Consider the following 12810-nt stretch of genomic DNA (forward strand, 5'->3'; position numbering starts at 1 on the left):
ACTCTTTCCTGCTCCTTGTGGAAACAGCATTTGCCTCACTTTGGTCTACTGTGAGGCAACTCACCTCTTCAGAGGTGGAAGATGATTTCCAGAAACTTCCATGTTAAATTGAATGACATAGAAGAATCGAGTGCTTGCTACTCTGTGAACCAAGATATTTGATACCTTGTCAACAAGAAGAAATTAAACTCACCTGTGGGCACAGAGAACCAGGTGTAATGTACAGAACAGTTTGCTTTGATTTTGTGGTTCTCTGAGGAGCTAAGGAAGAGCTTGACATTTCTCTGATTTCTTATCCAGTTGGCCAGCTCTATGTTAGGTTCTTGCCCCAAGAACACCGGGGAAACCAGTCATCCTTCCTTTTGGGCATCTTAAATTTGTTTCTATCTGATTTTTAGAACGTACACATCAGGAGTTCCTATTGTGGCCTAGTGGAACGAATCCGACTAGGAACCATGAGATTGCAGGTTCGATCCCTGGCCTTGCTCAGTGGGTTAAGGATTCAGTGTTGCTGTAAGCTGTAGTGTAGGTTGCAGACATGGCTTGGGTCCCACATTGCTATGGCTGTGGTGTAGATTGGCAGCTGTAGCTCCGATTAGACTCCTAGCCTGGGAACCTCCATATGCCATGGGTGCAGCCCCAAAAAGACAAAAAAAAAAAATGTATACATCAGTGTAAATATAAATTAACATTTAAATTACATATGAGATTTTTAAATACTTAAAACTTACATTTTTTGAATTACATAAGCAGCTCTATTTTCTACATAGTTTCCCGTTCCTTATCCCTTAACTACTTCTCACTTGGAGGCCCCAGAGTTATATAGAGTATACTGTGTCCATACTGAAACTATGGTCTTTCCTTGTTCATCTGCCCCTCTCTATTTACTGAATCAGTAAATGACTTCCTCTTCAGCTCGATGACCAAGCATTTGAGAAAGGATCTTGTAGTGGCCATGGAGATGCCCACCGAGTGAGCAGGAAAGCAAATATCTCAACAGGGTAGATACTTGGTTTGGTGGAGCAACACTGCTATATGGGAATGAACTGGCTCTTGGGAAACTTTCCCAGGGGAACCTTCTAGAAGGAGTTGGGTGGTAGAGACTTTATAGGGAATCTGAGTTATTTGAAAGAGGCTTGTATTGGGAGCTATGTAGAAAATACTCTTATTTCAGCAACCTGCCATCTCCCCAGTTGTCCCACCATTCACTGGTGTCTCTCTCCTCCTCTCTTCCTCCACAAGCTTTCTACCTCAAAATTCCTGTTGGCTCAGAGAGATTGTTTAAATTATGTGAGAGGGGAAAGCATTCTTGTTTAAAGCTATGGCAGATATGTGAAAGGTGGGTATCTAAACTTTAAAAGATTAACTCAGTTGAATCTCCCTTAGACAGCATGAAAAGACCTTCAGGCAGTGGGAGGATAAGGGGAAAACATTGGTTCATCTCATGAAACACTGGTAGGATTAAATGACATGACCCAACAATTAAAAAATTGGATTAAATAAACCTTAGACTTCAAACTCCTTGGAATTACTGTGCTCTGCATGACCAAAGGCAGATTTATTCCATAATGAAGATCCTGGATAAGACTCAGACCATGAGAGTCTCACTCTGTGATATGGCACTTTTGACATGGCGCAAAAGCTCACCTTATGCTAGATAAATGGTTTGTGATGGCAGGTTAATTTTAGACTTTTAAGGATGATGAGGATATCTGTCGATTCTTAGTAGTACCTGGTATTTTTACTGTGCTTTTCCACCAAGGGCTCTATGCACTTTGCAAAAGCGATCTCACTTCTCTTTACAAAATCTCAATGAGACAAGTGCTTCAGTAGATTAGGGACTGACACAGTAGAAACCTTCTGTCATCCTCCCTGCTATCCTTTGAGTTAGCTGGGGGTTCCAACTTAGCTGACTAATGAAGTATGGTTGTACTTCTTATGTGGGAAAAACAATGATGTAAGAGAAAGATGGTTTATTCACAGAAAGATTCTATGATAAAGATCTATAAATAGACATAGGAAGACACAAAGATAGGTCTGTGTGAGCCTGCTGTTTTGGTATTCTCTTTAAAAAAAAATCAAGAACTATAGATGCTGATAATGTCCTCCCAAATCTATACCCTCTTAGAGAACATTGCCCCTTTTCCTTCTCATAGAGTTGGATCCCACAGCCCTTGCTAAGTGGTAGTGGGGATTTGTGATTCCAGATCTCTGGTCAGAGCCAGATAGACATGGGTGCACAGCTGACCCAGCGGGGTCCATTAGATACTAACTCTAGGAATTTGAAATTGGGACATGGCAATAAGTGGAAAGTGGACAGGAAGCAAAATAGTTTCTCACTTCCCTCCTCCATCTTCCTTTCTGGGACCAAGGGAAACTTTGTTTCCCCCTCTGAGAAGCTCTAGGTTTGTTTAAAGAGGTCTTGATGGAAAACAACCTAAGTATCTATGAACAAATAAATGAGTTAATCCTTGGACAGCTATGCCATGGAAGACCATAGAGCAGAATGAAACTTTTTATGAACTGATCACTTAGAATTATCTTCAAGATATATAAAGAGAAGAATGCAAAGCATAAGATAGGAGTAGATAGTACACCACAATTTGTATATCAAGGAAGGAAAACTTTAACACATACCTAGACTATTTACATTTAATCTAATTATCTAATTATTAATGTTTGAGCTTAAGCCCTTCATTTTATTATCTGTTTGTGTCCTCTGTTTCTCATTTCTCCATTTTCCCTCTCATCTTTCTGGGGGTTATTTGAACATTTTTAAGGATTCCATCTTGATTTATTTGTAGTTTTTTGGCATGTATTACTTTGTGTACTCTTTTTAGTGGTTGGACACATTTTATACATAATACGTGTGTGTGTGTGTGTGTGTGTGTGTAATTTATCACAGTCTACTGATATCAGTGTTTTGCCAATTTGAGTGAAGTGCAGAAATCTTACTCCCATTTAGGTCCCATTATCTTCTCCACTTTCAATTATCATTGTCTTAAGTATCAGATAGTGTTATAATTTTTATACCAGTCATCATAAATAATTTAGAAAACTCATGAGAAGAATAGTCAATTGTATTTACCCATATTTCTGCATTCCTCATTGTTCTTTCTTCCTTTCTGATGATCCAAAATTCCTTCCTTCATCATTTCCTTTCTTTTGAAGAACATCCTTTAGCTATTCTTTGAGGAGATTCGGTAGTAATTAATTCTTTTACTTTTCCTTAATCTGAGAAGGTCTTTCTTTCCCCTTAATTCCTAAAGTATAGTTTCACCAGATATAGAATTCACAGTTCTTTTCTTTTAGCACTTGAAAAAATGTTGTATCACTTCTTGCCACTGTTATTTCAGATGTGGAATCTGTTGTCATTTGAATTACTGTCCCCACATACGTATTATTTGTTTCTCTGTTTGCTTTTAAGATATTTTCTTTGTCTTCGGTTTTCAGAGGTTTACTTGTGATGCGTCTTGGCATGGATTTATTTAGTTTTATACTATTTGATCTGTAGGTTTATATGTTTTATCAAATTGGGGGAATCTTCTGGCATAATTTTTTTGAGTAACACTCAGGCCTACTCTCTTTCTCCTCCCCTTCTAGGACACCAGTTGAATCCTTTGTTGTGGACTCACAGTTTCCTGTGACTGTTCATTTTCAGTTTATTTTCTCACTGCTGTTCGATTGTATAAATGCTATTGATCCGTCTTCATTGATTTTATCCCCTGTCATCTCCACTATACTACTGAGATCATCCAGTTAGTTGTGTATCAATTCTATAATATCTATTTGGTTCTTTAATTTTATAACTTCTTTTTCTTTACTAAATTTTCTGGTTTTTTCACTTGGTTCAAGAGAATTTGTAATTGCTCATTCATTTTTGTGATGATTACTTTAAAATACTTAGATAATTCCAGTGTCTGGTTCATCTCAGTGTGGAAGTCAGATGATTGTCTTTTCTCATGCAAGTTGGGATTTCCTCTGTTCTTTGTATACAATGAGTGATTTTAATCTGGACATTTTGACTATTATGTTAGGAGACTCTGGTTCCTGTTCATATTTGTTTATTTTAGCAGATAGTCACTTTGGGTTTAACATGCAAGTCCTAGCCTACTTTTATGGGCAATGGTTCCAATGACAGTCTAATTTTCAGAGCCTCTGTGGTGCTATTTTGGTGGGTTTGGTTTGTCTCCTGCCTCCTGTTTCCCCCACTGGTGCTTGTTAGTACTAGTTGAGTAAGTGCAAGGCTCTCTAGCCTGAGTTGCCTAGTGCCTTTAGGTTGGGGAAAGGAATCTCCAGGCTACAGGGACAAAAACACTTCCTGGGCTGGGTGTGTGTTGTGGCAGAATCCCCTGTAAAGCAGGGTCTCTGGGTGAGAGAGCAGCGTTTCAGGCTGCTGGGAAAGTCCACTGGCTGGCTTTTGTTAGGGGAATGTTCATTTAGTCCTCTGCTGTTTCTGCTGGGATTTTCTAGAGTTGTTGGTAGGAATCCTATTCAGTTTGGAGGAAGAATAAGACTACCTTGCTGCCTTCCATTGCTAGAGTGGGTGTCAGGAAAGGCAGGCCTGGATTACCTTTCCTTGGGCGCAGAGTCATAAGATACCTAGTCACTGTGTCATTCCTTTGGTCCTGTGGTCCTCAAGAAATTCACCTCTTCTTTTTACCTTTCAAGCCTCTCTCTCTCTCTCTCTCTTTTTTTTTTTTTTTTCTCGTGTTATTTCCAAGGCTTTAAGTCATGCATACAGGGAGGATCTGGGAGAGAGACACCTGTACCATCTTGCCCAGACCAGAAGGGCTCTATATATGTTTAATAGGCATAAGATGTCTTTAGAAAGGTACAAAAAGAATTGCTCTCCCTGGGAAGAGAACCTGGGAGATAGCAGGGAGACTTTTTTGTATACTTGCTTTTGTGTTCTCATTTTAACCTAGTCAAAAATAAAATATGAGAAAAAAAATCTTCTAGTTCAGCCTTGTTTTCAAGAGCACAACCAAGGATTACAGCAGAAGTCAAAGCAGCGTATGGATTCAACAGTTGGTAATTTTATTGAACTTCACTGACTTTTAATTTCACTATATTGTCACTGCTTTGATCCAGATCCCTGAATATAAGAAGAATATTCTCAGTGGACTTTCAGCCTGCTCATACATTTTGAATAACTTGCAGAATACAAATGTGTAATTTAGTTAGAAGTAGATGCTTTTGGCAGCATACTAGTACCCTAATCAGCTGAAAAAATAATATTTGTATGACATTAAAACAAAATTAATAGGAAGACACTGATTACATGAAAAGACTTTAGGTTGTAATTATTAAACTTGCAAACAACTCAGCATAATTAGTGCCTTAATTAGGATATGACCTGAAATTTTAGCTTACAAAATAAATAAAGGCAATTAAAAAGTAAAGTGGGCTTTAGAACTTGTAGTTAGGTATTGCTTTTTTTCTCATTCTGGAGAGCATATTTGTAGGTATTATGGTTACAATGCAATTACTTTGATTTCCAATCCCACCCACATCATACTATCTTAGCCCAAAGCCTTAAAAGTCAAGTTTAGTGACCCTCAACCAAGGTCATCTACCCTCAGAGAGGAGAATAGCTCCCAGGTACACTCCTGGGTAGCTCTAGAGTGCAGTGAAACGTCAAAGGCTGTTTCTTCTCCAGCACTTTAAGTGAAATATAAACTAGGAGATTGATTTTGACTTTGACCAAAATCAACCCTTTTCACAAAGCTATTCAGATCCAAATGGCAATTTTTATCACTGTCATTTATTCTTCAACACATGCTTCTTGAGGACATTTCAGGTCCCACACTTTATCACATGGTGAAGGTTCCAATCCAAAGTAAAATAATTTTCCATTAGTAGATTAAAATGGAGAATTCAATAAATTTTGGTGGTCTAGTGATTTGGGAAAAAGTTAATCTGGCGTCCTACCTTCATTCTTGGTGTCAAAATAAACTCCAAGTGGATCAAAGATTTAATATAAAAGCAAAATCATAAATGTACTAGAAGAAATATAGGTTAATATTTTTATAGTATTGTAATCAGAAGAGGCTTTTTAACCATGATGAATAAAACAAAAGCTATTAAGGAAATGACTAAGAAATTTGCCTAGTTAAAAATCCTGAACTTCCTGCGTTCCCGTCGTGGCTCAGTGGTTAAGGAATCTGACTAGGAAACATGAGGTTGTGGGTTTGATCCCTGGCCTCACTCAGTGAGTTAAGCATCTGGTGTTGCCATGAGCTGTGGTGTAGGTTCCAGATGCAGCTCAGATCTGCGTTGCTGTGACTGTGGCATAGGCCAGCGGCTACAGCTCTATGGCCTGGGAACCGCCATATGCTATGGGTGCTATGGGTGTGGCCCTGGAAAAGACAAAAAAAAAAAAAAAGGGGCCAAAAATATTCTGAACTTCCACAGAGCAAAAAACAAAGTTTTAAAACCTAATTCAAGACATCAAGAAGTTGGAGTTCCCGTCGTGGCGCAGTGGTTAACGAATCCGACTAGGAACCGTGCATGAGGTTGTGGGTTTGGTCCCTGCCCTTGCTCAGTGGGTTAGACCGGAGGCTACAGCTCAGATTTGACCCCTAGCCTGGAAACCTCCACATGCCGCGGGAGCGGCCCTAGAAATGGCAAAAAGACAAAAAAAAAAAAAAAAGACATCAAGAAGTAACTGATTAAAATCTGAAACTTTCATTTTTGTTTTGATTCCTTTTTCTTCTAAAGACACAGCTTTATTCCTTGATAAATAAGGAAATGATTGGAAATATGCATCATCATTTTTGTATAAAGATGTTAAGTATATTAAGGATATTTAGTATAGGAAAATTAAAGATTTATATTTTAAAAAATAGCTTATGAGGTAATTAGTTTAGAATAGCCATAGTCTGATGGCATTGAAAAATTGCAATATTAAATAGCACCAAAATATTTTCATCATTGAACCTTGTTAAAAAAGAAAGCTAATTAGTTGGTGGGAATGTAGATTGGTGCAGCCACTGTGGAAAATAATAGGGAGATTTCTCAAAAAACTAAAAATAGATCTGCCATATGATCTAGTATTTCCACTCCTGTGTATATATCTGGAAAAAAACAAAAACAAAAACACCCCACTAATTCAAAAAGACATGCACCCAGTATAGGGGTGGGAGAGTGAGAGTTACAAACTATTGGTTCTAAGATAGGCCGAAGGGTATATTGTACAACTCTGGAAATATAGCTAATATTTTGTAATAACTGTACATGTAAAATGACCTTTTAAAATTTTTAACTTAAATAAATAACAGTGAGATATGACCAAAAACAGAAACATGGTTAGAGAATATAGATAAATCCAATTTTTGTGTAAAATGTCTTATCTATGCTTTCTTAAAAGCTAGAAGGAAAAAATATCAATGATAATTATCACTAGAGGTAAAATTATGGATAAATGTTATTGTCTTCATTTTAATAATTTCCAAAGTTTCCATAATAAGTAAATTATTTTTTACTTAATCCTTCTAAAAATTCTTTGGCACTTTAAAGAAAAAGGTTATTTCCGTTTTTTTTCAGAATAGCTAACTTGGAACTAAATCAGATATGAAAGGTAAAAGTTGAAGACTTGAAAAGCATGGCACAATATAGAGATTGCGGGGGAAAAAAAAAAAAAGCCCCTCTTTATTACTTAAAATCCATCTACCAGATTTGGTAAAGCTATCTCATGGGGATTAAATCACAACTCCTGGTCATTCTGACTGTCTGTCTATCTCTAATAATGCAGGCCTAGAACACAGGCTGCTCTTTGTAAGGCCCAGCATTGTAAGAGAGTTCTTTCATAAGATCAGTGTCATGCTTGTCCATTCGCAACTGCCTATGTTGCAAAATGGGGAACAGAACACAAGTTCCAGAACTCTGATTACTGAGTCTTAGAAGGAAGCTTATGTCTTTAATTGGAGGCACTTGCCAATCACAAAATAACTATCACTAGTAGTACAGGAAGTGTCATCATTGAACTTCCTCTGTACCTGTAGGTTTTCTTAATTTCTTCATTTGATGCTCCCTTATGCAGACCAAGAATTTCATATAGAGCTTCTCCAGATGTTGACATAGTCCGCTGTCTTTCGTTAGGTATGTTACATGCCATTTTCTCCAGCTGCAAAACCAAGCGTGAAAAATAGCCATGTAAGTTGTGTATACTGGATCCCACTCTCTAAAGGGGAAGATAGTTCATTTCTGACCTTTTGTAAAATGACAATCTGAAGTACATCTTTGTGCCAGCTGCACACAAGAAGAAAAAGATTGGGAGAGCCAACACTAGGGCTTCAAGTCAGGGTGTTAAAGGCTACAGGCAGCCATGCAAATGGAATATGGTATTGTCCACATGGCTAAACAGAAGCAAAATGTTATCAAAATATCCACCTAACTCAGAATTGTTAAAAATCAATCCTCATAGGTCAGGTATATGTAGTTTTTTTGGTTGGAATTTATATAACTCCTTTTTTGTGTATTTTTCAAATTTAGCCAGCAATGGAAATAATCGTCTATTGTACTTCAACCCTTTGGGCTGAGCTATTGTTAGAGTAAGAGTTTTTTTAAAAAAACAAACAGACTTCCAGTCGTGGCGCAGTGGTTAACGAATCCGACTAGGAACCATGAAGTTGCAGGTTCAGTCCCTGGCCTTGCTCAGTGGGTTAAGGATCCAGCGTTGCCTTGAGCTGTGGTGAAGGTTGCAGACGCAGCTCGGATCCTGCGTTGCTGTGTCTCTGGCGTAGGCTGGTGGCTGCAGCTCTGATTCAACCCGTAGCCTCGAAACCTCCATATGCTGCGGGAAGCAGCGCTAAAAAAGGTGAAAAGACAAAAACAAAACAAAACAAAACAAACAGACTGTTTAAAGTATGGGAAAAAAAAATCCTAGTCTCCTCTGAGAACCCCATTAGAACTTCTCTGCAGCTGTGGGATACCAGCGTCCTCCCCACCCCTGTCCCACGGTGTTCCTGGGGGCTGCACCTGAGATAGCTCCTTTCCCTGTGGTCTATACAGAAAGGGCTGTGCCACCCCAAGTCCCACAGAGATATCTTCCTGCTATGTTCTGGCTGTAGGAGGGGAACCCAGAGAAGCAAGCACACCTCTGGACATTCCTGCATGCACCACGTAACCTCTCCAAGCCTTAATGTTCACTCGTAATGTAAGAATAATAAAACCCACATCATAAGGATACCTTAAGTATTTAGAAACAGTGCATATAACATACCTAGGACGTAGTAACTTCAAAGATTTTTATTAAAGGAGGCATAGTATGTAATTCAGAGAGCACACTGTAGTTAGACCCTCTGGGCTGGAATGTTGGCCTTGCCATGACCAGCTGCGTTACCTTCCTGATCTACAAATTACACACAAAAATAGGCCTAAACTCATGGAGCTGTTGTAAGAATTAAATGAGTTAATATATTAAAAAATAAAAACAAATACCAGTGTTCATAGCAGCATTATTCATGGAAACCAGAAAAATGAAAATGTAGATAAAATGAAATATTACTCAGCTATAGAAAGAAATGGAATTCTGACACATGCTATAATATGATGAACTTGAAAACATTATATAAGTGAAATAAGCCCATCACAAAAGGACAAATATTATGTGTTCTTCCTCTTATATGAGTACCTTGAATGGGCATATTCATAGAGACAGAAAGTAGAATAGAGGTTACCAGAGGCTAGAGGAATGGGGAATAGGAAGTTGTTGCTTAATAGGTTCAGAGTTTCTATTTGGGATAATTAAAATTTCTGGAATAATGGTGATGGTTAAATATCACTGTGATTTTACTTCATGTCATTGAGTTGTCTACTTAAAAAATAGTTAAAATAGTAAATTTTATATAATATTTTATCACAAAAACAAAATAAAAAATAACTGCTTGTATTGGAAGTTCCTCTGACCAGGAAGAAAATCAGTTCCTCCTTGAAAAATCATTTATCTCTCTTGGCTTTGGGCTTTGTGCAGCAAGTGCTGTAAGAATGAATGAATGTGAATGAAGAAATATACCAGGGCTCAGAGAATGGTACCAGGGCTGTGGAGATACTCATGTTCAACACAAGGATCCCTGGTGACAACAGTAGTGGCAGCAGCAGAACCAAATGGACACATCCCAGTGGTGGGAGGGCTTGGTTGGAGCCAGCCTCCCAGCTCTGCTGCCACCAGACTGACTGAACCCACAGGCTCTCACCTGGTGGGTTAGGGCAGCTTAGGGCCCTAAGACCCCACGTGGCACAGTGAGTCCCCACATGGCTTGTGGTCCTAAGTAATTTAGTTAAGAAGAACAATGTGAAGAACTTCAAAATGTTTTTGTGAGCCTTTAGCTTCCTGAGTGGAGAAAAGGAAGCCAGTACTGAAGGAAATCAGACCCCAGACAACAATCCTGCAGCCCTGAAGACACTGGGGACAAAACTGACTTAAGGAAGATGACAGAACAAGGACAGAGGCAGGGCTGCATTGTCTCCTCCTCAGTTAGCCTGCCATGAAAGTGGAGCTTCTGGAGCCCAGAGGGCCTCTAGTCCCCAATCTCTGGTTCACACAAGGACAAGAGGAGGAGGAATCCTAACTTTTTTTTTATTAAAGTATACTTGATTTATAATGTTGTGTCAATTTCTGCGGTATAGCAAAGTGACCTAGTCATTCATATATATGTGTGTGTGTGTGTGTATATATATATAATATATATATATGTGATGGAAGATGCTATATATATAATATATATGTGTGATGGAAGATACTATATATATTATATATATATATGTGATGGAAGATACTATATATATATATGATGGAAGATACTATGTATATATATGGTGGAAGATACTATATATGTGATGGAAGATACTATATATATATATGATGGAAGATACTATACACACACACACACACACACACACACACATTCCCTTTATTGTAGTATCTTCCATCATGTTCCATTCTAAGAAACTGGGTATAGTTCCCTGTGCTATATTGTAGGACCTCATTGCTTCTCCATTCTAAATGTAATAGTTTGCATCTACTAACCCCAAAATCCAAGTCCCTCCCACTCTCTCCCTTCTCCTTCTTGGCAACCACAAGTCTGTTCTCTCGGTGCATGAGTCTGTTTCTGTGTTGTAGATAGGTTCATTTGTGCCATATTTTAGATTCTACATGTAAGTGATATCATATGGTATTTGTCTTTCTCTTTCTGACTTCACTTAGTATGAGAATCTCTAATTCCATCCATGTTACTGCAAATGGCATTGTTTTATTCTTTTTATGGCTGACTCATATTCCATTGTTTATATGTACCATATCCTCTTAATCCATTCATCTGTTGATGGACGTTTAAGTTGTTTCCATGTCTTGGCTATTGTGAATAGAGCTGCTGTGAACATACAGGTACATGTATATTTTTGAATTGTACTTTTGTCTGGATATATGTCCAGGAGTGGGATTGCTAGATCATATGATAGTTCTATATTGAGTTTTCTTGGAACTTCCATTCTGATCTCCATAGAGGTTGTACCAATTTATAAGGAATCTTAATTTTGTCTGCCACAAAACAAAACCTAGCCCATGTCTGTACTGACTGATACTCACTCAGTAAACCACAGCACTTATTTTTATTACTGATCTCGCTTACCTTTCTCACTTAGCCGTCGCAATTTCCCTAGGAAGGAAATAATGCAAGACTTGGGGCTGGGTCATTCATCCCTGTGTTCCAGGCCTGCAGCACAGTCCCATCTTGGAACCACAGCCTAGCTGACTATTCAAAAATGAAGAAGAAACTGCCTGAGTAATTGACACCCTCCCCCTACTTCCTTTCCTGTCCCCTGTCTCCTGCTGCCACCACATATGTATGCTCAGGATGCTGATATGCTGCCCTACACTTCCACCTAATTGTTCCAGGTAATGGCGACAGCTGGCAGGGAGGCTTCTCACAAGCCACACTAAATGTCATGAATGAATGGGATTTGGAAATTTGGAAAGCAGGGACTTCTTTGTGTCTTGGTAGACAAGGAGTAGGGCCATAGTCATCATGCTTTGTCTTGCTAGGTAGTAAGATTCCCAAAGTCACTAATGATTCAAATCCTAGCACCATAGAATATGGAGTTAGAGGACATCTAAGACAACTTAACAAATGCTTTCTAGGGCATTCTGATGGAGATCATTGTAGTAAACAACTTTATTAGCCCATTAACTCTCTTTTTTCCTCCTTTTCCATGGCACCATATGCTTTTCCTGAGACCTGCCTCAGTCTTACCTGATCTCAGTTGAGTAGACCAGGAGTGGGTACCTTATGCAAACCAAGTCAACTAGAATCCTTCCCTAGGATTTTGTTTGTTTGTTTGTTTTTGTTTTTTAGGGCCACACCCACTGCATATGGAGGTTCCCAGGCTAGGGGTTGCATTGGAGCTACAGCCACCAGCCTATACCACAGCTCACAGCAACGCCAGATCCTTAACCCATGGAGGGAGGCCAGGGATTGACTCCACAACCTCATGTCATGGTTCCTAGTTGGATTCATTTCCATTGCACCATGATGGGAACTCCCCTTAGGATTTTTTTTTTTAATGTAAAACCTATAAAATGTAAAATTTGGGTGTTGTTGGTAGGGCTGAAATGAGAGAGATTGAAACAGATCTGCAGGAGATGAGCAGTGATACAAGATGGAGACAGAGCCTCAGTGGGTCCAGTCCCCTGGTTCTGGTTGTTTTTCAGTACACTTGCCATCTCTCCATTCCAGCAGTTTGTCAATCAACCCTTCCTTGAATTGAGCCAATAAAACTCCTCCCTCTATACAAATTTACGCACATTGT

At 38.8% G+C, this 12810-nt stretch overlaps 1 protein-coding gene across 1 annotated transcript in view; it reads right to left on the bottom strand.

Annotated features, from left to right (window-relative positions):
* The window catches only part of DNAJC5B (DnaJ heat shock protein family (Hsp40) member C5 beta), an 83465-nt gene that overhangs the window by 40000 nt on the left and 30655 nt on the right, over positions 1-12810 (bottom strand). Inside the window, exon 3 of the mRNA NM_001206401.1 lies at positions 8001-8128. Coding sequence (NP_001193330.1) covers positions 8001-8119 — 119 coding nt within the window. The 5' untranslated portion in view covers positions 8120-8128. The remainder of the gene's footprint in view (positions 1-8000; positions 8129-12810) is intronic.

This window comes from Sus scrofa, chromosome 4 (genome assembly GCF_000003025.6).
Source record: "Sus scrofa isolate TJ Tabasco breed Duroc chromosome 4, Sscrofa11.1, whole genome shotgun sequence".
Lineage (NCBI taxonomy): Eukaryota > Metazoa > Chordata > Mammalia > Artiodactyla > Suidae > Sus > Sus scrofa.